The 27,451-nt window shown below is 38.5% G+C and overlaps 2 protein-coding genes across 4 annotated transcripts in view; one reads left to right on the top strand and one right to left on the bottom strand.

Moving 5' to 3' along the window:
• The window catches only part of LOC139972138 (galactosylgalactosylxylosylprotein 3-beta-glucuronosyltransferase 1-like), a 23,946-nt gene extending 6,926 nt beyond the window's left edge, over positions 1-17,020 (top strand). The window contains exon 4 of one of the 3 annotated variants that reach the window (XM_071979105.1): positions 16,417-17,020. In XM_071979105.1, the coding sequence (XP_071835206.1) occupies positions 16,417-16,485 (69 nt within the window). In that variant the 3' untranslated portion in view covers positions 16,486-17,020. Of the gene's footprint in view, positions 1-1,076; positions 5,292-16,416 lie in introns of those variants that run through there. The other 2 variants (XM_071979106.1, XM_071979104.1) reach the window with 2 other exon arrangements.
• Positions 8,988-27,451, bottom strand: LOC139972136 (opsin-5-like). The gene is made up of 7 exons (XM_071979101.1): positions 27,359-27,451; positions 25,474-25,736; positions 20,369-20,532; positions 17,960-18,086; positions 16,446-16,545; positions 12,541-12,781; positions 8,988-12,057 (listed from the first exon to the last, which is right to left on the bottom strand). Exons 2-7 carry the CDS (start codon positions 25,646-25,648, stop codon positions 11,305-11,307), a joined length of 1,560 nt encoding a protein of 519 aa, XP_071835202.1. The 5' UTR covers positions 25,649-25,736; positions 27,359-27,451; the 3' UTR covers positions 8,988-11,304.

Below are 27,451 nucleotides of genomic sequence, written 5' to 3'. Positions count from 1 at the left end.
GAAAGCGATATATCATATAAGGTGCTGATAATACATGCACAATTATCAAACGGATAGGTTTTCATGTGAATATGCTGTTTAAGCTTCTTAAGCCTTTGGAGTCCCTGAACGGTCCTCAATATTGCCCCCTAATATGCCAACACGGTCAAATGATGTTAAGAAGTCGTTCACTATGCAAACATCAACAAATGTTAGCTGCTGTGAGACTTCATCTCGTCTAACTTGACGATCCTCAGGAACACTGGGAAGCAGTGGCGGCGGAACCGGGGGGGGGGGGGGGGGCTTGGGGGGGCTCATCCCCCAATGAAAAAGTTGAGGGGGCAAATGCATGATAAGCCCCCCCAATATTTACCAAGGCTCCGAAACGTGCATCTGCCCATTTTTCAATGCATACTTGTCGATCTGTCCGATGCACACGTATACTATGTAGGTGTAATAATTTTAGTAAATGCTGGGGGGACCCTCGGCACGTCCCCTGGCTATAGACCACATTGTCACCCCAACCGCGTCTTCACGCCCCGTGAAAAGTGGAAGCAGTGAGTGTGAGTACCGGTAAGCGCAACACAACTTCGTCTTAGGCCAATGACTTCCCTCAGCCAGTTCTCCAACATCCCCTTACTACACTCAAACACGTCTTTGCGAGTACACTACGAGTAATAGCTACTCTCTTTAAACACCATCGAATACACAAATTACAATGTTTTTACAGATTTTTACGTGCAATCTGAGAAATTGCAGGCTTGAGACCCATTTTTTAGGTCTAGGTATTCGCAGCATAAAACACTCGGGAAGTGCCATTTCCGGCCATCTGGGGGTTTGAAAAACCCAAAATTTTCTTGTACGCTCCGCGCCAACCGATAGTGGCGCTCCGCTTAGATAGTCTCCACACATTAGCCCCCCCAATAATTTTCCCGTTCCGCCACGCCTGCTGGGAAGGATCACATCCAAGTTCCGGAAACCATGTTCTGAATATTTATAGCACGCTAAGTTTGTCAGTCATCTGCTGGAGGTACAGCACCAGCCATGGCTGGAAACTGTCAAAGATGTCACAAATGTTCTACGATTGCCTTCCCTAGGTCTACGTCTGGCACACGAGAACAGAGAAACCAAACTGGAAGCAGGAAGTCAAGCTCATCGCAGCGGGGAGACCATCTGATCCAAGAATCGAGGTTTAACAAAGGCATTTGTTTCCTTTCTGAAGACAGTGGACAGATCCAGGCTTTTAATAGGAGGTCGTTGAAGCCGACTTCTATGTCTGGGGGTCCTCCTCCCACTCGGAGAAAATAAACTTTTAAACATAAAATGGTGAATTAGGTTTTAACATGTGAGGTTATGCTGTTTTTAAGTTCTTTCTTTGGAAAGGGTTGAAAGTAATATGTGGTATGGACCAGATGACCCTTTGGCAGTTCTTGACTGCTTGGGTTAATTGTGCCGGTCAAAGGTCATTTTTTTAGATTGCCAGGTACTCAAAATATGGCAACATTGTATGCAAATTATCCTCAGAAAGTTCAGTTTTGAGGATTCTGGTAACTAGTGTGAAGGGAGGTAGGGTTGGTTGGGTGGGGTTTTCCCAGATATACTGGATGGAGTTTGATAGCAAGTTATATTTATATAGTATTTATAGTATGAAACATTCATATTTCAAACCATAGTAAATAATTCGTATATTGTAAAATCTTACTCAGTGACTTTAGTTGGGTTGTCTCCACAAGTGAGTGTTACAGTACAACAAATAACACTGGAATAATCAAGGGAGCAAGAAATTGCTACAGTACCTCAAGTATTAAACAGAATGGAAGTTGTTTGTATATCAAGGAATCACTCTGAGTTTTCTGGTTAATAACTAAAAAACTTGCATTTGGTAAATTCATTAAAGACCTCTATGAAAAGTGTTAATTTATACAGTTTGTTTAATATCCTGTTAAACCCCCATCCCAGTCAATCCCCACCCTAGCCAATCCCCACCCTAGCCATCGATAATAATGTGCACACGTTCTGGAGAGTTATAACGTACTAAACTTTGATGGCGACACAGTTGTCTTTTTTTTAATATTGATACAAGATTATGTGTCGTGCATGATTACAGCATATGCGTGCATACAAATGATTGTCATTAATCTTGCTTATTTATTTTCTTTTATCATTCTATATACATGTTCACTACTTTGCAGACTGGAGAAGTAACCTAAATTGCTATTTTCATTGACTATCACACAAAGTTTATAGAATATGGCGTATATGATAAACTATTTATTTTCATAGATAATAAAAGTTAAAAAAAAGGAAAAAGTTGGTATATGTCCAAGTTCCTTTTCTTCCTTTGTTTATAGTCGAAACATATTATTGACTTTACATTTGACCACTTAAGTGGCAGTAGATGATTAACTGGTCCTTCCCACCTTCTCGACTCCACCCCCCCCCCCCCCGGCCCTTCCTTCTTCCTCCCTTCCTACCACTTACCTCTCCGTCCCTTTCTAAGGGAATGCGGAACAGGGTTACATGCCCTCCAAATTTTGTGTTTAAAATAAAAATCCGAATAAGTGATTGACTCATGAATTGAAGTGCTACTTTTTGTTAATGACAATTTTTTCCATTAGTGCAATGAAAAAGTACCCTTGTCTTATTTTTACAAAGTGCCCATTTGTTGAAAGGTCGATATTAATATGCATAGCTGGAGACGTTTTTTATAAAAAAAAAAAATTAATGTTTTGTTTTAACAGTATGACAGAGTGTCGTATCGGCTTAGTGTTAGTGCTGAAGTGAATAGCTTGATCGAGAAAAAAAATTCTCAAGCTACTCCGCACATGTAAGTCACAGGTTGAACTGCAGTCACGTGAGCGCTTAGAAATGTTTGCGGAAAGAGCAAATTCCTTTTGGAAAGTGCTAGGTTTGGGTCAAGTTTTACCGAGTCCCAAAAGAAAATAACACAATGTGCCTTACATCAATGGAAAGGTACAAGTGTAAATATTCAACATAACATAAATGTAAACGAATTAGACGATGTCAAAAACCACCAGCTATGCATTTTGAAACGACTTATGGTGGTGAACTTAATGCTATATCAATACTTGAAACTGATTTAATCATTAGAGATCCATAACTATATTTCATTTAACATCACGAAGGGTACTGAGCAATTATTACACATTTCTAATGTGGTTTCGAAGTTCTGTTCATATGCAGGTACATGAATTGAAAGTGTTTGGGCGACAAACTAACATGATTAAATTCGAAAGAATCAATAAACAAGTATACTGAAAACTCGTCGGTTGAACACCATCTATATTAATTGCTGGTGACTCGATCTTTTGTATTACCAACATAACAACATACACAGGCGCGGCGGAACGGAAAAATTATTGGGGGGGGGGCTAATGTGTGGAGACTATCTAAGCGGAGCGCCACCATCGGTTGGCGCGGAGCGTACAAGAAAATTTTGGGTTTTTTCAAACCCCCAGATGGCCGAAAACGGCACTTCCCGAGTGTTTTATGCTGCGAATACCTAGCCCTAAAATATGGGTCTCAAGCCTGCAATTTCTCAGATTGCACGTAAAAGTCTGTAAAAACATTGTAATTTGTATATTCGATGGTGTTTTAAGAGAGTAGCTATTACTCGTAGTGTACTCGCAAAGACGTTTTTGACACTATCTAAGCGGAGCGCCACCACAAGTTGGCGCGGAGCGTACATAAAATTTTTGAGTAAAGTTACTCCCTAGATTGCAGGAAATGACCCTTTCCGGGCCATGCTAATTTGCAGATAAACGGAGAATAAATAGGTGTCGTCGCCATTTTGTCGGAATATTAAACCAACAGAATATGACAAATGTCAATAGGTATATGAGAGCGCAATAAAATAGTCAATAATCGCGAACAAGTTAAAAGTAGTGAAAAGCTGAAAAGGGCGCCAGCAGTCCATTTGAGTCCGTCAGGAGGGGGGGGGGGAGGATCCGCCCCCTGACTGTATATATGGACGCTCCGCCACTAAGTAAGGGGATGTTGGAGAACTGGCTGGAATGAGGCAAGTCATTGGCCTAAGACGAAGTTGTGTTACGCTTACCGGTACTCACACTCACTGCTTCCACTTTTCACGGGGCGTGAAGACGCTGTTGGGGTGACAATGTGGTCTATAGCCAGGGGACGGGCCGAGGGACCAGGGTCCCCCAGCAATTACTAAAATTATTACACCTATATAGTATACGTGTGCATCGGACAGATCGACAAGTATGCATTGAAAAATGGGCAGATGCACGTTTCGGAGCCTTGGTAAATATTGGGGGGGCTTATCATGCATTTGCCCCCTCAACTTTTTCATTGGGGGGCTGAGCCCCCCGAAGCCCCCCCCCCCCCGGTTCCGCCGCCACTGAACAGACATACATACACTAAGCTTTGAAAAGTATTTCGCAATAATTGTAAACTAATAAATTAAAATCACGTATTCTTTTAAACCATCATATATCGAAACAGGCACGCTCTTATAACTTGCATGGTTTAATCATAAAATGGTTAGTTTTTCAGTTTTCATTCATTCTTTGAAACAAATGCTCTCAGCTATTACACACTTTATGTCTTGTCTTTGGACTGCATGACTCGTGCCTCACAGCAACCGAAAAACGTTTTCGCTCGAGGGTTAAACTTAATTACTTCAGGAAATGGTAGCACTAAAATATTTATTCGTGATCCATTACGTGTTTTGAATGGACAATATACCGGCTTTATATGTAATTGTCGAAGTTTTTGTTTTAACCTTTTCCTAAAAAATTTAAGGCCTGTCGTATGGACAGATTTTGAGATAGCCTAAATAAATAGAAAACACTTAACATTTAATCCATTCGGTAGTGTCCGAAACCTGGTATCGGACTAAACTATTGTACGTTTTTATGATATTATATATATGATATAAACATATTATTATCAGAAGCCAAAGGCAGAGAATTAAGGTATGACTCATTATTGACAAATGAGGAGTATTGTTTTAGAAAGTATATAGGAAGTCCGGATCTCTCTGGGAGGTTCTTCGGCAATACTTTACAGTAGAACGAAAAGTAAAAACTGTAACAAATGTAGAGGTCTGAGGATGCATGCTATTTCAATCAGAATAATTAATGATAATGAATAAACGCTCTAACTTAATACGCTACCGGGTAGTTACGGTCACTATACCAAATGGATTAAATATTAATTGGTTCCGTCTCAGTTTTATACTTTCCCCGTCAGAACCAATGCTACAATCCTTGATTAATTTAAGTGCAGAATTGTTGTCTTCATAATCAATAAGCAGACTCGTGCATTAATACCGTAAGAAGGGTGGGTGGGTGGGGAAGCTGGGGTTGAGGCCAGGAAAGGCTGTATGACAGGCTGGTAAGGGACGAGGACCCTGGAAGTTATTCCCACCACTTATTATTATTTTCATTTCCTTACATAGCTGAATATGTATATGAATTCTTGTTTAAAATGTAGTTATCTTTTGTTTTGGAAATAAACAGTTTCATTGTCATTGTCAATAAAATATAGTTATTACAAACGGATTATCCTAACACCCCGAGGCCGCCATGCCCTCACCATCAATGCTTTCCAGCCCGCGGCACGTACTACCTGACCAATATGTTAAGCACCTCACAAATACCCTAAGACGCCGGTGTCCGTCCGTTCGACAAAACATTACAGCTCTCAACATATACAACCGGTTTACTATGCATAATTTATGTTGACATAAAACAGAAGGAATTCAATGGACCTTTACAGTATTGTCCTACTGCTATAGCCTACACTGCATGACCTATTCGTGATTCGGGGTTATCTCGGCCTCTGCTATAGCTAAATGCTTTCATTGAGCTCCTTCAACGTCCCTAGCACTTCGCACTTTTCTTCTTGTCAGATTAAAAAGACCTTTTTAGATTAAAAAGGCTTTAAAAGGCTTTCCTGTTTCAACAATGAGTTTTTGTCTTCCTCTGATGCCATTGTCACGACAAATGTTATTGCCGTATTTCTCATAAAAGTTGGGAATACAAACCCAAGTATTATCATCATCTTTAGCTTATATAACAGAGATCTCGGTGAGGAACAACTTCCCAAAACAGCTAAGAAAAATCTTGCTCCGTTTTGGATGTATATTAATGATAAAGCCCTGCCTGGAAATTGTCATCTTGTAGTAAATTGTTTTAAATGTTTACTTTCTATTTCCTTTTCTTTGACAGTTTTATTGGGTTTTTTTTATACGTTAACAGTGCTGACACTGAAACCAGTGCATGGGCGTCAGCAGGTTTCAGAAAGTGGGGGGGACACTATACTATCTAAGCGGAGCGCCACCATTGGTTGGCGCGTAGCGTACCAGAAAATTTTGGGTACATAAGACCCCCTAGATCGCAGGAGACGGCCTTCCTGAGTCGTTTTTAGTTACATCAGAACCAGATCTGTGAGGAGAAATTTTGTCTCACAAAACTAAATTCCGACAGAAAGTACTGGTAGAAAGATGCCGTTCTGACACCAAGGGAAACGAATTACACAGCGTCCATCTCAAACGAAATATTTTCGGTAGTTTGGTATCATATAATACCCTGCATACAGGCAGAATACTGTCTGTAGGGCCTAAAATATATGATATTACCTTCCTGGTGGGGTCTTCGACTTGTTTTCAAGTTGAAATGCGTCGTTTTCTCTGATTCACAGTGTAGGGCAAGGGGAATTCCATTTCTGACGAGAAGGGGTGCTTCCACAAAACACTCTAAAACATCGTTCAAACATCGCACAAACTTTTATCAGAGGTCTCGGACGAAGCGGGGAGGGTGAATATCGGAGGAAGGGGGATAAAGGGCCAAGCACTGTTCTAATTTCCAGTGCAATTTATTGATAATGATTCTTAAGTTAGATTCTACTTGAATCAGCTCAGCAATTGTGATAGAAAATCGCGCATATGCATGTGATTTTTTTAATAACTGCTCTGAAAAGTGGGGGGGGGGGACAAATGATATGATATCCCCTCCACTTTTGAAAGTGGGGGGACATGTCCCCCCCGTCCCCCACCTGTTGACGCCCATGAACCAGTGTAACCATCATAAGGTTATTTATTAATAAGAATAATCAGCAATTAATTTTACGACGCTCAAGCGACCACCAATGTGGGAGAAAACCGCAAGGGCTTATGGATTACAATTAACACAGTCGGGATGGGGGGGGGGAGGACTACAATTCAATATTTTAACTCAAATTTGGAATCAATCAAATTTAGAAAGTCAGTTTAGATGGGAAAAACCGTAGATTGCTCTTGGGATGATAAATCCACCTTACTATGACCCGGCCGGGTATCGAACCCGGAACCTCCCGATTACTAAGCCTCATTGCTACAAATGCCACCGTCTTTATCCACTCGGCCACATCACCGATACCATCTCCACCACAGGCAATATTCATTGTAGTAACTCTAAAATATATATATATATATATATATATATATATATATATATATATATATATATATATATCTTGAAGAACGTGTGTCTCGATAATGTCATAATTAGACTTGACCAAGCCTTGTGTGTGAATGAATCATAATCCGTGATAAATATCTCCCAACTGGAATAAGATTTTTGTTAAACGGTTTGGGGAAGCTGTTCATGACAGTAATTTTATATGCCAAATAAAAAAAAATGATATTTGGGCAATTTGTGTCTCCTTTAAAAGCACACTTTTTGTTTGCAAATTTATCATACATATCAGTTCATAGTCAGATTCTGTTATTCTGACATTTTCTACCTAATTTCGTTAAAATGTAGGACGTATTGCATAATATATATTATCAAGACTATGTTTAAAATGAGAAAAATGTGGACAACAGTGGTTTATTGTATTCTGAATTTATTATCGATTGTTCTATAATTTAACGTTGTGAATACATAAGTTCGTAGATTTCAGAAAATACTCCTATTGAATACTGTATATATAGTTGTGATGTTGTATTCTCTTTGCGTGATTTCTCAAGGCTGACTGAATTCTCCCGTTGCACGATATAATACAACCGTATATATGTCATTGAAATCATGTATACAGCTATAGGCTATTGAATAAATTAGCCTATGAACCTACGAAGAAATATAAAAAATTAAAGAAACAGTCATAATTATAATGATACTTTTGCAAAACATTTTTCTGCCATTAACTATGCAAGACCTCATTTATTATAACAAAAATTATATATTTATATATATATTTATATATATATATATATATATATATATATATATAATCATTGTAACTATTTCTTCTAACGTGATTGCTTTGGCATATTTTCATATAGGCTATTATCATTGATTTGGGTTTTTTTTTTAATGTGAATATTATTGCGAGCGAACCGTTTGAAGGAATAGTGTTTAGTATTCTGAACTTATCTTGTAACCCAAACTCTAAAGGTCATCGTATGGACACTTGTAAGAGCCATAATCCATTAGTTACCATGTACATGGTGGGTAGGGTATGCCAGTCGGAGGCTTCGTGCGTTGTTTGGGGGGGGGGGGGGTGCTTTCACACTTGGTCCTACGATTTCACTTGTGCCGTGTGTTCAAGGCCATATTTCATCATACGTTTGCATTTCACTTTGGATCCTTCTGCAGGCGATCAGATCGTGAGCAATATCGTGGCCCACAAGTGATGAAGATAAAATGTCAAAGAAAATCTGTATTCTATTAGTGAGATAACACAGATTTAATGCTCTTTACACACAATTTAAGTTTAAAGACTTGACCAAGCTCAAATGTTACATCATCGAGCCACATGTGCTTTAATGTTTGTATGTATATCTTTTATTTATTACAATGGGCTTTTTTAAAATTTCTTTAATGGAGATGCATGGGTTTTGAAAATGCTTAGTCTAAAATATTCAAGCTTCTTAATATAACATTTAAATATATATATATATATATATATATATATATATATATATATATATATATATATATATATATATATATATATATATATATATATATATATATATATATATATATATGGGGGGGTGGTCATCACAGTTATGGAAAGCTAAACAAGTTATGTAGGTACCAATTAGGCATATTCCTCTCGAATCGATGTAACCGTTTAGAGATTATGAAGGAAAATTAACGATAAACACAGGTATTAATCTCCGTCAGTTCTCAGTGTCAAACATATATATTTTTTTTTAAATCATAACGAATTCAATAAATGTCAACTCAATATTTGGTGTCTTCCGTTTTCTATTGCAATCTGTTTCCGCCAAAATATCGTAAAACAAGCTAACATTTCTTAACATACATGAACGTATGGTGAAAACAAGTAAATATCATTGTTTAAAATGGCAAAGTGTATCGCATAAAACTTTACACCAAGAAAATGCATAAAGAAGCTATCCAGCCGTACAAAGTGAGTCTGCACATGATGGCTTTGCTTTTGAAGTGATCGAGTTAAGAGTTTACAAACCAAGGCGGTACACGGTCCTTCTTAGCAGAAATAGTTTGTAACAATGTTAGAAAGTTATAAACATATGTTTTGAGAAAAAAAAGACATGAAGATACATTTATTTATTTTTAATTTCCGCCAAAAGGACTAATAATAATAGCTTGAAATAAATTTGAAAGGTCAAAAGGTTATGAACCTGTGCGTGTTTATTGTAAGGGGAGGGGGAAGCTGGGGGGAGCTTACCGCTGCAAACATTGTCTACACATTCAAGAGTAAGATTTGCAATTTGTATGAATTTTTCTACATGGAAGTTCCAGTGGCGGAGCGTCCATACGGATGCGGATGCCCCTCCTGACGGACTCAAATGGACTGCTGGCGCCCTTTTCAGCTCTTTACCACTTTTTACTTATTCGTGATTATTGACTTTTTTATTGCTCTCTCGTCTACTTATTGAAATTTGTCACATTTTGTTGGTGTAATTTGGCGACGACACCTATTTTTTCTTCGTTTATCTGCAAATTAGCAAGGCCCGGAAAGGGTCACTTCCGGCGATCTAGGGAGTATCTTTACTCAAAAATTTTGTGTACGCAGTGACGCGCCAACCGGTGGTGGCGCTCCGCTTAGATAGTGTCCAGAGCCGTATATAGCTCTGATAGAGTCGATGGCGCCCCTACAGAACATTCTCGCCCCTCCTGACCAATACCCCTAGCTCCGCCACTGGGAATTTCGACACTCGAAAGACATGTCACCCAAATAATTATAACAGACGGAGGATATCGGTGGTTTTTTGAAATATGTGCAGTGCCGGATTTCTGTCGGGGTCAATCCCCCACCCCCCCCCCCCATGCATTAAGGTACCCCAAATGTTTGTAGTCTATATGCAGATCAGATCCGGATCTGGGCCTCCGATTTTGATCTAGGCAAGGGGGAAGGATCAGACCCAGAACACGAGATCAAGCGTGTTGTGTAAGTGCCGTAGGATCAACAGTGACCCGAGATCTTAATGTTGGAGTCGAGATGTAGAATACTTATGCTAGGTCTATAGCTTTCTTTCTGCAGTTAAGTACCGTACAATACTTGTAGCGTACTGATTCGATTGAATACAATACAACACAACAATGTATGTTATGATAAACACAACCTGTTTGTGTTTACGTTCGTTCAGCCTCAGAAAAGTTTTATACATTTAGTGCGCACGCTCGTGAGCTGGTCTTTCGCAATAGGTGTGGAAGCCCCTTCCGCTTAAGCACTCGCCGTGTACAGGGGAGGACCAGAGTACGAGCTAAGTGTAAATGCTCCCGGATCAAGGCATGGTACAGTATGGTTCACTGGTAATGCGATCTCCTAATAGGATCATGAGATTAGATCCGGGTCTATTGTAAAAGTACACGTAGAATAAATAGAGTAGCATATCTGGAAAATAAAGCTCTCCCGACTGATGCAGGCAATGGTCATGGAGCTTTATGGAAGAGCAAGATGTTACTATTTATGACGATTTTACAGAAGGGGGTGTGGACCTTTGCCTTACTGAATCGGATTTCTAAGGGATCCTCCCCCAGTTGAAACAATGGTGCAGTGGGATTCAGAGGCATATTGAGACTATAAATTCGCTCTAAGCGCAAGGTTGTGGTGATAAATACTCTACAATGTTTGCGTGAGGTTGAAGCGAAGAGGGGTGGGGAGGGGGTAAGCTACAGGCCCGTTTCAGCCTGAGGAGTGGTCTTATTCTTCCTCGACTAAATGTACAAACATCCTCCGATAGGACCATTGTCCCCCGAACTACGATAGATGTGCGACATGACCCCTTCCCTTCCCCCTTCCTCTCGAAGGTCAGTGGGGACATTTTTACTCGGCCTCCTCCAAATAAGGATATTAATCTGCTCACTTTGTGTTTGTTTCTTGTGTGTGTATGTGTGAGTTTCTTAATGACGTTGACGGCAGAAACGTTAGACCGGGCACTGTCGGGGTAGCAGATCGCGGTAATCTCCGAAATGATGTGCGTTTTTCCAATGATGTACGTGAAGGTTGTCCAGGTAAATCATTCGGTGATATCAAAGATAAGGAGTATGTTCCCGAGGCGTGAGCCTCCTCATGGCGAGGCTCACGTGCCTTTGCGCAACTCACCACGTGAGCTGAGACGGACCGGACCGGCCGTTTTAAAAGACTGTTTGGTGTCGACACCTCTGGGTTGTCTTCACAAACTTGACAATGTTTTATGGAAACCTTTTGCAGATCCCTCATAGGTATGGCATCTCCCTCGCTACTCTCCGCTCTTCTTACTTGGCGGCATATGGGGTGACCACAGACGACTCGATAGTTGACCCTTCTACCGCTGATGATTATCTTGATACCACCCGAATGATTTTCACACCATTCCTCCCTAATGTTGACGTTAAAATGAAACAGTTTACATCCGCAACGGCAAAGCATCTTTATGGCGTCTTTACGAAAGTTTTTATTCAAAATAAAGTAAATGATCGGGTTGTAGATTGTAGAGGTCTTTGCGAACATAGCTGGGAAGAATGAAACAGGCGCTGAGAGGTTCGCATTGTCACCGATAGCGATAAGAATCACAGAGGCGATGGCGTATGGCGTCCAAGTGATCAGGCAACAGCTTGTCACAACCAGCGCAGTCTGAATGATATACAAGAAAAACAATGCAAAAACACAGGAAGAGATCGAATTAGTAACATCAGTCTGCCCAAAATACACCAACACTGCATAGTGTGGGAACTTCCAAGGATAAGTGGGAGAGAGTGGGCAGGATAAGTATCGGTATATATACCGAAATTAATAACTAAATAGCGATATTTATAGGGGTGCATAAGAAACGTCTGTCAAATGAAAGGAATGCACGGAAACAAACGTGTGTTATAATTTAAAAAGTTGTTCATCATATCACATCACATCATATCATATCAATTACGTTTCGTTTAAGCGGACTTAGCAATCAGAAATAGTTACTTTGGAAGGTTCTGAACAGATTTGGATAACAGAGGTGCAAACCTCTTGTCCCCCTCAGGCCCAACCTTACCCCTCCAAAGCGTCATTCCCCACTGAGACTAAGCAAGTTGCTCGTTCTAAAACACCCATAGTTTAGCAAATGCAAACACTTACCACAATAAGACGGTTTTCATTTCTGAATTGAATGAATGTTGAGTGATTTCGATTTCGCCTCTGTCTAAGCTGCAATTGGTGGCGGTATAACTTCCGGGCGATGGCGATGTAACAGGTAATGATTAGACCTAAAGGAAGCACGAGCACTGCGACAATGATAGTTACGATATAGATCCGGTCACCTGGTAACACACTGGTCCAGTCCACTGTACAGGAGGTGTGAAATGGTTCCAGGGTGTATCTAGCCATTGGAGAAGAGATACCAATGAAGTTTGGGATAGGCGGTGCCACTATGTGACGTCACTCTATGTGGATGAACCCTACACACAAGGGTTTGAGGAAACTTCTCTTTTTAAACATATAAATACTGTTATGGAGTGTGATGGGTATGTTCTGGCGTTGAGGTAATATTTTGTGATACATTTCGTCAAGTTAAACCAGATCTTCGAACAATGAATTGTAAATAATGAATTCATTTTTTTTATCTGTAAATAGAGCTAATATTATTCCATCACCCTTGCAGAATAGCCCCGACCCCTCAGCATAACCCCTGCAATGGGCATTAAAAATTAAACATTAGAAACTAATTTTGCTTCTTCAATGGTTTTGTTATACAGGTCAACTTGTGTAGCCTACTTGCTCTAAATTAAGTAAAGATTTTTGTTTAAGCCTACAATTAGAAAATGACCTATCTTGACGAAAAAAAGAAACCTTAAAGGAGACATTGACTATCATTGGTAATTGTGATAGAGATGCTTGTGGGAAACAACTTACCAACATAGTTATTCCCACACACGCGCGCGCGCGCACACACACACGCACGCACACATACACGCACACTCACTCAACCACACGCACACACAAGAAGTCAAAAACGTTATATATTATTTATGTTACAATAAGTGAGGTCGAGAGCCAGCTCAAATCCCGGGAAAATTATGCCCCGGGGCACGTGATGGCGTCCCCACCCCCCCTTATCAGGCGCGTATCCAGGATTTTCTAACCCGGGGGGCGCGAATTACCATCTAAGCGGAGCGCCACCATCGGTTGGCGCGGAGCGTACAAGAAAATTTCTGGTTTTGATACCCCCCAGATCACCGGAAATGGCACTTCTCGGGCTTGAAAATGACCAACCAGATGTACACTTTTGCCTGAGAACCAAGTATATCCCAAAAGTTTTTTTCCATCCATAACCTTTTTGAAGATTGTAACCAGTCACACATCATGTTTGACCTCATTGCATGTCCTATGGATCATTGCTTTTGTAGGTGATTCTACGTCACCGCCCACAATATCCGAAAGCCCCACTTTTCAAGGTTTTAAGCCGATTATTTGTTGAGAATCGGAAAATTCACATTTCTCGTGAATAAGAATCACTTCAAAACATACCCATGATGTTGCACAAAATTCAATCTATGGACAACCAATATAGAAAAACCTCCTTGAACCCCTAATAGACAGGTCAAAATTGCACGAGTAGAAGAAAGTATGATGAAGAATGTTGGTGAGGAAATTTTCGAAAATTCCGACACAGTTAATTTCTTGGTGTAGAAATATTAAAACCTCTTATAATGGCTATTATAAAACTTCGTTGAAGGGAATGAAAAATAGCAGATATTTCCGATATCATGTATATCGAAACCGAACACTACACACATAGGCGTAGGTCCCGTAGAAGGCGGGGCTGATATTGGCATCGATATGTTGAACGCGCGCGAGGCGCGCGAAAAATTTCGGTTTTTCTTCGGGCAAGTCGTTACAGCCCCAAATCCAATTTGGCTCCTACGCCTTTGATTAACACATAAACAGTTTTTTGAGGCTGTTCATCGTGGAACATGCATTTCAATGCTCACTGATATGATCTTATATCTGCTCTTTGCTTTACAAATTCGAACAGGCGTGTAGCGAGTAATTGCCAAGGGAGGGGCGAAGCCTGTAGGCAAACTATCTAAGCGAAGCGCCACCATGGGTTGGCGCGAAGCGTACAAGAAAAATTTTGGCCGAAAAAGCCTCCCAGATCGCTGGAAATGACACTTCCCAGGCCTTGTTAGTTGCATCTAAGCATTGTCTATTTTGAAATTACTAGCGATGTCATAAAGAAAATTTGCACGGGGGGGGGGGCGGTCGCCCCCTTCCCGAAATGCGTCATGTTCCCCGACGACGCGGTCGAGTTCAAGACCAGCCACAGTTGGTTCCATATAGCACAATTGTACTACAATTTATACAATTGTTTAAGGCGTCCATACACACACACGCGTTATGATAGACCATATATAGTATTTATATAGATACATTAGTGAGAGAGGAAAAATGGAAACGTCAAAAATGGAGTTGTCGGTGTAAGGGGTAGGGTAGGGCGCACACCCCCTCCGTAATCCTTGATCTGTCACTGGCTACCCTGTGTATATAATAAGGATCAGCGCTTTAACTCTGACTGTTCCTCTTTCTCTTCCCGAGGTCTTGGCTCTCTTTTACTCCCTCCTTTTCTCCTTTTTCTTTTTTTTTCTTTTTCTTTTCCCTTCCTTTCTCTCCTCCTTTTCTTTTTTTCCCCTCTTTTTTCCCCTCTTTTTTCTTCTCTTTTTTTTCTCTCCTCTTTTCCTTACCCGGGGGGCGCGCGCCCCCAACGCCCCCCCTGGATACGCACCTGCTTATTATTATATCGCTTACTTCAGTGCTTTAATTGCGGTTCTGTTTCTTTTCTTCTTTTGTTTTGCAATTGCGTTTATTTATACATTTGTGACCAATTAAGAGCGTCATGTATGGATTCCATTATAATCACAGCTTAATCGATCTCCGGCTCTAAAATCTTCTTTGTTGGTACTCCATTGTGTTGTGTAAATGAGCACACGATCTTTCTAATTTGGCCTCCATCAATTTATTCCCTTTCTGTACTTTTGTTTCCTCTTTTTACACACCATGCAGTATTCTTTTCAAGGCATAGAGGTATTCATTTTACTGCTCGCATTATTAATTCAAACCTAGCCACAAGGCTTGGTACTATAGGTAATTAAAGGTATTCAAACGGAATTGATCTTGACAACCAACTCACGCGCATGTTTCGTACAAGAGAGGGTACCCTCTATAAAGGAAACCCGGTGACTATAGGGGAGGAGGGGTGGATAAGAGGTTCATAACAGGTCTGGGGATTCCCTCATGGTAGGCTTAGGTCATTTTTTTCCTGAGGTCCTAGGTCTTTCCTCCATTCGGATGCTTCCTATTCATGAGTTAAGAATTTATCTGTCTTGTTTGCCTTTTGTTCCCTTCCCTGTTTCCCACATTTGGTTAATCTTTTGTGTCACCATGTCAATTTATTGAACCTATATCTTGAAGGAGCTTTGCAGGATATTTATAAAGACACCGTACCGTGCAAGTTTCGAATTGATGTAAATGTTCTCACATCTCAAAGACTATTGGAAACCACCATAAAAAGTCATTATTTTGTTCCGTAAAAGAAAAAAAACAGACTTAAAACACTGTAAAAGTTACTAATACTACACTCTTAGTTTTCCTTTACTGTAACAATATTTGGGTGAAACAACTTTCATCTCATCTGAAACGTCTTCACATTGTACAACAGAAATGAGGCTGTAACGCGGATCATCTTTCTCAGATAAAAATGCTCTTTTTCATCTTTTTGATATTTACAAAATGCCATGTCTCTCTATATAGGCTATATATATATATATATTCCAAGTCTCTTACCTCGCTGCGACTTCAAATACAGACGACAGTCAAATACCCATAATACGACAGTCAAATACTCATATGGATACTGGCTAACTATGGCTGTGAAATATCTCGACGTCATTTTATAAACATTCTGGATTTTTTTTTTTTACTTATATATAGTGACGTAATTTTATCATTTTCTGACAGGTAGGTCCAGAGGTACATAGTACACTTACCTTCCCCAACCAATTAACGGGAAGGCTGACCAGGCTATAGCGTAAATCCAGGAAAAGGCGATGGCGAATGAAATATTTCTATTAAAGGAACGTTGGTGTTCTAGAGAGAGAGAGAGAGAGAGAGAGAGGTGGGTGGAGAGAGAGGTGGAGGTGGAGAGAGGAAAGAGAGCAAAAATAACAAAAGCGAAATCTCATATGAAGGTAATTTGACATTCGGTTATTCACTCCCATCTACACCAAACTTTGATCAGGGCAAATGTAAAACAAATTTTGTTTTCTTCTTGTTTTTCTAGCAATTTGACTCTTTTTTTTCAATATGGAATTTCATAAATAACCATCTTTCCCTTCTTGCAGCTATAACTTCTCATTTACTGTTGGATTAGGTAATCTTTGATTCCCTCTATACTTGATCCTCATGCACATGCCTATAGCATCATCGCCTCAACATAAATGTTGAATAAAATGGGCGACAATGAACAAACCTTGTATGTTTCCTCCTCTCCCAACTATCCCAAGGTTCCGAGTCTTCACCTGCTATTATTAGTATTGTGACAGTTTGAGCTAAACTTCTATCTCTCCAATATATATATATATATATATATATATATATATATATATATATATATATATATATATATATATATATATATATATATATATATATATATATATATATATATATATATATATATATATATATATATATATATATATATATATATATATATATATATATAAGCTATCTTCATCCTTCCTCTGTATGTATATGTTTTTCAGTCTCATTCTCTCATGCCGAATTTTATGCATCATCTGGTATGCATCATTACATTATATTACATTATAATTAGCGACTCGTGTTAGCTTTGCTTTGTATGTCTCTGTCTTCTCCACATTACACATACTATTGCATTGCTATGGGGATAACATGAATAATTAAGCCCAGGCATGAATACTTACGGATTATAAATTGTATATTTAATACAACCACACTTGTCTCTTCAGGGCGTCCACGTAGTACAGTGAATACGGTACTCAGCTATGCACAGACAACTTCCGCTAATGTTTCCGCTAACATAGAGTCAATTTAACCTTCTAAATGATTATCAAAATTATATACTTAATGCGTCCACAATTTGCTCTTCTTTCTAAAGGTTATATGTTATGCTCGGATATAGATTTTAGCTGGCTAAAAGAATCTTAAAGATTACTAAATTGCTTAAATGGAGTTAACAACTTAACAAAGTATACTGCGGCACATTCCCAGAGATTGGGCGGGAGGGGGGGGGGGGGGAGCTTATAGAGAAGTTCGTCTCCATGTGCATTTAAATTTTCTGAGAGTGGCATTATAATGAGCATAAAAAAGTTAAATGTCGGTGACTGTTTCCGATCGTCATTCTAGCAATTTCTGGATAGGGTCGAGGTGGGGAGGTGGAGGTGAAAGTGGAAGGGAAAATTACTTATGGTCTTCAAGATGATGGGTTACTCACAGCGTAGATTAACAACAATTTATTTACCTGAAGTACATTGACTTATTTTGATGTAACGAAAAATAGCCACGAACGAGATCGAGACCATACTAACGGTACCACCGGTGAAAGCGAGGAAGGAATACCAGGTGCAACCGACTGGACCAAAGTCCCACTGAAATGACAGTATTAATAAATATAAAAAGATCACATTTTTACAGTCAACAACAATAAGAAAACCATAACGAGAAAATAAAATAAAAATCTAAAAAAAAAAACAATTGTGTCTTATTCATATTTTTGTGCATTTTATCTGTTTTCTCTAATGAAAGCTTAAAACAGCTCCTTTGTATTTCTCAACAGAGAGCTGTAATTAGTCAAAAAGTAAGACACCCTCCAAACTTGTTTGCATCGAATCGGAGCGATTAACTTATAACGTCTGGCAACGACACGTTTGCCGAAACAAACATTGAGCAGCCTAGACGATAAGTTGATCAAAGGAAAGTCAGTATTTTGTACGGAAGCTTAACGTTTTGAAGCTTACAATGTTTGAATTGACGAGATACGATAAGTTGTCAATGAAACATTTTGAAGAAAATGGTACAATTGCTCAGTTTGAATGAAGTGAACAACTGAACATTTTGCAGAAAAATGTTGAGTTGACAAGATATGATAAACTGTCCATTACGCATTCTGCAGAAAATTGTTCAATTGCTCAGTTAAAAAGCAACTGAGCAATCCAACATTATTTTCTGATTTTTGATAAGATACTATCTTGTTATCTAAACAATTGACTGAAAAATGTCAACTTATGGGGCAAAGTTTCTCTTATATTGTTGGCACTTTTAAGCTTCGGTAATTTTGCCAGAGAATACATTCTGCAAACGATTTCATTAGGCTCATCGAAGCCCTAAAGTTAAAGGCATTTCTATTTGTTGAATTATTCCCCCTAGGCTTCACTTTATTATTTCACGATTACTCTTTACGTGGAAAGCGTTACAGAAGCCTTTTATGCAGTTTTAATGAAGGGACGAAATGATATATTCGCATTCAGAAAGGAAGACAATAGTAAGAACCAATGAAGACGAACCTTAAATTCGTAGGTAGCACATACAAACACGCATACACACACAACGACATCGCAACAAGGTCTGCCGCCTTAATGTGGCCTCTAATTAGATTGAGTTTACGTCATTAAAACTTTAAGGTATTCGATATTAACGCGTGCAAGTTACAGCACTCAATACAATGTATTTAGTGCACGTGTAAACATTTCGCACTTGTAGAGAGAGGTCGCGTGAAGGTTCTGTAACATCTTACGTCAACAACTACAAACTCGCAGAGATATGTCACAATATATATACCGTGTGTGGTTATAAAATCTAAATAGAAAGTCACTTTAATCCTTATATATTATGACTGACAGTATTCAGTGACTTCAACAGCCTGATTTAAACGGTGGGGTTGGGGGGGGGTGGTAACAAAATCCGAGTGGTCGATTTAAATAGCGGAAAGGACTATTTACGGAAGAGACAGCGTCAGGTCGAGGATTTGTATACAAAATAGATGATGTGGCCCCATGTAGGTATCGGATAGGGTGAGGGTGGGTGGCAATTGATCTAAAGTTTTAGAAGTAAATCTGTGTACTATATGAAGCATATTAATTAAAAGGTCTATATATAATGAGGTCTAAACGCAAGGAGTGGTCGTTTTCTTCTCCGAATGAATACAAAAATCCACCGACTGAATGTTTTTCCCAACTGAAGGGAGTTGGGGGGGGGGGGGTGCATACTCACGACATTGGCACTACCCCGTCACTCCCATGACCCAACTCTATTGCACATGCAAAGTATTTTATGATAACAGCTGGTAAGGAAACACTTTGAACTAAATGAGTAGACTTCAATGTGATAACTGAAACTGTCCCAATTGAAATTTGGTTGGCCATTTTTGGGCCGGAGCTCACGCAAATGGTGCAAGACAAGACACCGATACCTCCTCCCCCCCCCCTTCCTCCCCTCTACCCCGAGTGAAGCACATTGCCTCTTAAAGGTGAGATTTGGGAGCGACAGGGAATCAGGGCTGTACTTAACATGAGTTGATGTAGCTTTCGAACATATTTGGACTGAGTTGGGCAGAATTTGTCAAATTAGTCAAATCCAAATACCGCGAATTTTTGCATACAAAGGATACATAAAGTTTATCTTACAAGTGAAAAAAAATATCCTTTACTGTTAATTGAAACCCCCATAACATTACCCATCACATAAAAATTGCCCAACACATGCAGAAATATGCAACATTTTTGCTATAAATGCAATCAACACCAGTCAACGGAATATCCCTTTTAGGTCAAACATTAAACCCTTACATTAACCATATGTTATCACACTTAGTGCATAAAACGGTGCTATTCGGTGTGGCTATTTTCAGTGTTGGTGCACATATAGAACTTACGCGGTGTCTAAAACTCGATAACATCGGCAACGGATAACCGAAAAGGCCAGTCAGTAGGTCGGATACCGCGATGTTTACAATCAATTTATCGATTGGTTTAAAAGATCGCCAATCTTTCTTGGAGAGAATGATGATCAGCAAATTTCCCACTGTGGTTAAAATACCTGTGGATGTGCATTACAGATCATTATATATGTATTAAAATACCTAGTCAAATATATATTCCCCTCAAACTTTAGGGCTGGAAAAAGGATACCTCCGACATCCTTGCTCCATCAATCCTAACCACCCCACCCCCTCCCACCGGCCCCACGTCGCTCCTGAGACACGTACAAACTGCAAGCAAGAGAAGGTTATATTCCCCATGACAGACATTTTCCAACCTACAGTGAAATGTGAAGAAAAATGAAAGTGAATACTGTCAAGACTTCACACCACTTTCACAGTAATGTTAATTTTTTTTCTTGTGTCATATATAACAAAATAAACAAAATTGAATTATGTTCTAATTTTAATCACCATGGATCAGGCGATAGCGAGGAATTTGCCAAGGGACGGGCGAAGCCTGTAGGCAAACTATATCTAACCGTAGCGCCACCATGTATTTGCGCGAAGCGTACAAGAAAATGTTGGCCGAAAATGTCTCCTAGATCGCTGGAAATGACACACTTCCCAGGCCTTGTAAGTTGCATCTAATCATTTTCTATTTTGAAATTACTAGCGATGTCATAAAAAATACCGCCCCCTTCGCCCCCCCCCTCCCCCTTGGCTACGCGCCTACCATGTATTTGAAGAATATATGAGGTCTAGTGATTGTTATACCTGCCATATTCGATCTTTCGAATAGTCATGGTTGTACTGAGTATAGCCCTTGACTCGACTCTCAAATATAGTTAAGTCAACTGTGATTAAGTCAACTGTGATCTTTGTTGAGTATTATAGTTAAGTCAAAAAGTCTGTTCGGGTCAACTCGAGTCAGTATAGTTGAACCAATCAAGTCACTATATGAGTCGCTCTGAGTCAAACATTAGTGAGGTAAAAAAAGAGAGGTCTTTCCGAGTCAATTTGAGTCAGTATAGTTGACGCACCATAAGTAACGTTGAGCATGGCCTAGTCTCACAGTAGTCAAGTGGAAAAAGTTTGCGTGGGGCAACTCGAGTCAGTTATTGACCAAACCAAGTCACCACTTTGAGTCAAACATTGGTGAAGTAAAACAATCTGTCCGAGTCAATTTGAGTCACTTCACCCAAGAAGGCTTTTCACTATATAGTACAGTATTTTGCAAATGATCTTTTTAACCCGGACCCCTTTTCTGGAGAATCAGAACCCTGACTGAGTTTAACATTCACTAATACTCTGTTTCCTAATGATATATACCACTTAAATTTCAAAAGTGGAAGGTTACTTCATAAAAGTAATCTTACATGTCGTAAATCTGGAAAGGTGTCCATATTAATAATTACAGAGTGTACGAATAATTTCTGATAACTGTCAATTTTAAGCGGAAAGTACGTTAATAAAAACCATCAATCCTGCATGAATTGACTGTACAAAATAACGTTCTTCTACAAATTGCTTGGAATTAAATTCCACTCTTGTAATATGTTAGACAGTTTGTCATCAAATCGCCCATTCATGCAATAAATCACGGTGATTGTAATGTTCATAAAGTCATTTGTCGACCGTTTTCGTCAATAATTTCTGAAATTTAATGCAATGAATATTATAATCCATTGCAGGAATTGAGCGACTATTATCAAGCTTGACTTGTTTGGTTGAATTATTTATTTACTTTTTTATGTATATATATGCCTGTCCCTTTGTTTGTTTGTTTGATTGATAAGGTGATATTGACTGTCTCATCAAGAGAAATGAAGCTTAAAATATGTAATTTACAATAAACTTAAAGTAATACTTTAAACTAACTACGAATATAAAGATTTGTTTTTTATTCATCTCATCCCTGTCGAAACTTTGTCACTAAACTTGGGGCACGTGCAAGTAACGACGTATGATAGTTTTGTGATTTATCATAGCGACAAAAAAACTAACAAAACAAATAACAATTAGAGTGTGATTGCATTTTCGTCATTACAAAAAGAAATTTTTGATCCAGTTTTTGTTTTAAATAACATTACCTGACTGTTCTGTAAAATATATATATATATATGTTCTGTAAAAAATTGGTTTGCAAATTACAACCAGAGACTTGTTAAAAACAAGAGTGATCAGTCAGTCAAAACTGCTGATAATTGTGTTATTTGCTTGACTAATAAAGTCGCAAATATGATAACATATATTAAGCATTCATGTTCCTATGATGGTTTATTAATTTATGACATAACACATCTGACCTATATAATTCTTCCTTAATAAAATGTGTTTTAAATATACAATAAAACAACTTCACAAAATGTAAAGTTTTATTGCATTTCAACATGATACCCGTCTCTCCCTATATTGCATACGTGTATTTGCCCTTCTCTTATTTCTGTTTCCAAAATATGAAAGTTCTTAATATTACATAAAAATTCTTTTCTTTTTACCTAGATTTTGGTATGTATATATATATGATTATAATAGAAAAATGTACTTATCGATAGCTTTCCGTATATACAGACAATGACTCCAGCACCAATATCTGCGACTTCCTCAGTTTAGGTTCTTTTGTAGAGACTAATTCTAATTTACTTGTTTATCTTCAACTCTCCATTCATCTAATCTTGGCATAAGGACTTTTCCATTCACTATACCTAAACAATGGGAGGAGGCTCGAGTATGAATAGGAAAGGAAGTTTGTGTACCTCCTACAGAGGTGCACCTGTTAAGCAATCAATTTTTGCCAATTACTCTGACGGTAATTAGCTATAATGAGATTTTCGATATATTTCCTGCTATAATGTAATGTGATGTAGACAATGTGACTATTTTCGTCAAGAGATGCATGTTATAGCATGGAGCTTTATAGCTCCATGGTTATAGTGTTCCAACTTGGCAACTCGACAACTGGTAATGTCTGTGACGTGTTGTTGAGGTAAGTTATATAAAACAGCAATTCGACTATTGACCTCCATTTTGGGGGGTCAAGATGCCATGTGGATTGTATAAACTTGACAATTCAACAATTAAAACATTTTGACGTATTGTATAACAGGAACTATACGGCAACCCTTTAGGACCATCATATAGCAGCACAGTGACAACTTTAAGGCAGTTTAGAAGTAATGATCAATATAGCTAATGCCATTGGTTACTATAGCCTATACCAATCGCTGCACTTCTCATCAAATAGTCTGAGCTGAAGTGTAGTATCCTATAGATTGTATAACTTACAGTAACATCAGTATGAATTAAGGGATATCCCGTTAGGGAAAGTGATTGTTTATAATATTACAACGCTGAAAATTGCAAGTCTGCATAGTTAGGTTCAAACTATGCATATTCATAGCATTCTGTGTGGTGAAGATATTATTATTATGTTTTCTTCAAATTTGGGATATTTTATTAATGAATCTGGCAACAACAAAATGAACGATGGCATCATATGGCACTTGAGTAGAAAACGTTCTGTTATAATAAGACTGGATTGACTTATACACAGGGGAATAGTAAAAACATTATCCACACAAAACTAAGTTGCATCTAGATTAACTTGTTAACACATCAAGAGAACATTGACAGCTTAAAACAGACTTAAACAGCATTATCTGCCACTGGAATATCCCTTAATTACTTGGCACGTTTGAATGGTAGATTTATCGCTACTTTTAAATAAACAAAGTCAAACATATATTGGTAAGTAAATATAGTTTACCAATATAGTTTCAGCGTAAACAGTTTTGCGAGTTTAACACCAACAGAAAGTTCCACTTTGATTTGCTCATGGTTATTGCACCCCCCCCCCCCACCCCGAGTTTAACACAAACAGAAAGTTTCATTTTGATTTGCTCATGGTTTATTGCACGCCCCCCCCCCCCCAAATGTTCGTGAAATATTCAACATTTTGTAGAACGCCAAGTTAAAAATATGATGTTGTCCATCCAATAAATGACAAGCATGAAAATTTTCTTCACAAAAATTAATATATAAATCATTCACAAAAAATTAATTAATCAATAAAAAAAACACAGGATATAGGAAACAAAAGAAAAAAACGAAACAGAAATGCACAGATAAATCTTAAGTATATATACATGCTGCCTACCAATACGGTTTCTTTCTTTATGACCGAAAAGAACACAACTGAATTTGAATCGCTTCAGAAGGAACGACTGGCCGATTCTTAGTATAGCGCGAGGTTAATGCAATCTCTTTACAGTTTCTCTTCTATGAGATACAACTATGAAGCATATTAAGCTGTCGTATATTAAAATTAAGAGCGATATGAGACCAGGGAGTTGTTATAACAACTCCCTGATGAGACGAGAACTATACAATGCAGCTGCGTACAGTCGACTTCCGGTACTCGTGCTAATCTGGGAGCCCTAACAGCACCCAATTTCAACCATGTATGGAAGTAGCTTATAACCCTATACCAAGATTATATATACTTTCATACAATGGTACTACTTCTCCATGGGTTGTAACTGTGCATTTTCACTTCTTAGTTATATTCCTGTATACCGCCAAAGAAAGCGTCAAAATGTCATTAGACCATGGTCGGTCATCAGTAACAATAACATCATAGTGAAACTTTTCCTTTCCTTAAAATCATGCACGATTTCCCTTTTTTTTTTCTTTTTTTTTTCTTGATGTAAAGTTTATTTTGTTTTACATCAAACCTATAAACTGTTGAGTGTGCCACACAAAATTAATTATGATACTTAAAACATTGTTTTTTGTTTGATAAAGAACACCATGATTCGCTATACAGCGTTGATATATATGTATATGAATGCAGTAAGTAATTTACTCCGATCTTTTTTTTTTCTTCTCGGTTCTAAGTGTTAGAATACTTAAAGATGAAATATATAGAACATACAGAGAACTGCCAATTACGGCTCCCTGGTACACGGAGAAAACAAAAGCGAAAAAAAACCTTGTAAACACAAATAGACTCAATGAAGGTAACAGTCATTTAAAAAGAAATATAATTATATACTTACAAACTAAAACCAAATGTATCCCAGCTAGAATATCACCGGTTCTTGTCAGTAATGACCTAAATTCATCCGTTGAATAAGAAGAAGAATTAAGTTTAAGACTGTCTAACTCGAAATTTGTCTGCAGAGATAAAGTATTGCTCCCCTCTGGTCCAACGTGCCACATCGTTGTCGCCATTTGTGGAAACTCAACATTTAAAAAAAATCTGCCACAATTTTTGAACGGTCTGTTACAATGCTTGTTTTTCTGTCCATTGAACTTTTATCTATAGAGTGAGAGATGAGAGAGAGAGGTGGGTGGGTGGAGAGAGATGAAATAGAGGGAAAAACATGCGCACTAACGTAGGTCTATACGGTTAAACGGTGATAGTCAAGGTGAAACGATTTTTCATAGCATAATATGCTGGAGTAGTATCAAAAGATTAAGTACGGTGGTCCTGAAGAGACAGACGCTCAACGCAGCAAGTCGATAATTTGACAACTTTCGTCAATTTGTCATAACGTTATAGTGTAACCTGTCTACTCTACAAAAGTAATAACTTTGACGGTTTTTGTGAAGTGTAGTGCAACGCAGAAACTAGACAACGTTAACGTAAGTCGGCAACCAGGGCGTACATACGGGGACGGGGGAGGGGGGTTCGGGCTTGAAAAGCCGATGCCAAGTCGGTCTCAAAACTGGAGCCGAATTCAGCGTTGTCTTTCTCTCATGAACGTAAGAGTAATAATAATAGTTTAAAAAAAACCAATTAAAACCGTTTCGTTTTGTTTTTCACTATCGTCTATATTTTCCACATGCATAATAATCCCCCCCCCTCCCTCCCCTTTTGGGAAAACCTGGTGGGTCGCGGGAACTTTTCAAACATGGGAAAATTTCACTCCTTTTTTTTCACAAGTTGCCGACGGAGACTTTGAAACATCAATTCTATAGTCAAAATAATGCAGTCTGAGCAACAATTATGAGCAGTGGGATGTGGTTGATGATGGCCCAGTCCTCTTTAAAAATCCTGGGTTGTGGCGCCTTAAAGTTTGCGGACCCGCTCATTAAGAACATTCGATAGCAAAGTATAGCTCTGACAGCTTGGACATTTTGGGGCAGTATAGTACAAATCAACTTTGAAGCAGATGTCTGCATGTCATTACAATTTAACTATACCACAACACTATAAACAAAATGTATGTAGGTGTGTATGTGTGTGTGTGTTTATGCATGCGTGTATGAATGTGTCTATCTACATACGTATGTGTGTATGTGTGTGTACGTGTGTAAACATCAACAACGCGGTCCTGATCTAATTGTTCAATGTTAAGTCATTATTTTTGTAAAAGGCCTAAAAATTGTTTATCATATCTAATGACTCAGCCAAATTTTTTTTTTTTTTAATTTTCACCGGATTTAATCACAATGGCACTCATGGGTGTCATTCAACACCATTCGTCCTTGACAAGTGTAATATACTGACAGTTTAATTACACCCCTAATAATTTCAATTGTGTAATATTACGTAATAACGTTAAGTATGATTCTTTGTACAGTGAGCTGCTTTACTGTTACAACAGTATCATTCTTTTGTGTGTTATTTCTGTTTCCTAGCAATAAAGAAGCCATTGCGTTGTTCAAGTTGACGTTGTTCTGACCATGGAGCTATAAACAGATAGCTCCATGTTCTGACTGATTACGTTGTGCAAGTTGCAAGAGGTCAGTGTGTTAAACTTCTTTCCATTTTCTTGCTATGAATTTACATCACCAAATGCGACTATACGGTCTCCCGAAGCCCTTTTAAAGTTCTCACCAGCTAAACCCTACCACCCATGTGGATAGCTGGCACGTTGGCTATCCAGTCAACTAATTATTATTTTTTATCATGACCATGCAGATTTTTTAACTCACCAGTAAATAATTTTCGTTCCGCTGTTCTTGAAAGGTTTCAAAATTGCCTAAATTTGCACATCATGTACTTTCTTTCATGCTCTTCAATGTCCA

This window comes from Apostichopus japonicus, chromosome 8 (genome assembly GCF_037975245.1).
Source record: "Apostichopus japonicus isolate 1M-3 chromosome 8, ASM3797524v1, whole genome shotgun sequence".
NCBI classification, from domain to species: Eukaryota; Metazoa; Echinodermata; class Holothuroidea; order Aspidochirotida; family Stichopodidae; genus Apostichopus; species Apostichopus japonicus.
This window is presented reverse-complemented; position numbering and strand designations above follow the sequence as displayed.

What these genes read in the sequence shown, in the direction of transcription:
- LOC139972136 (XM_071979101.1), bottom strand. Translation starts at nt 25,648, where the DNA reads ATGGCGACAACGATGTGGCACGTTGGACCAGAGGGGAGCAATACTTTA. An exon ending in TATCGAGTTTTAGACACCGC is followed by an intron (nt 18,087 to 20,368) that starts GTAAGTTCTATA and finishes CTGTCATTTCAG; the next exon opens with TGGGACTTTGGTCCAGTCGG. An exon ending in CCGTTAATTGGTTGGGGAAG is followed by an intron (nt 12,782 to 16,445) that starts GTAAGTGTACTA and finishes TCCAATGGCTAG; the next exon opens with ATACACCCTGGAACCATTTC.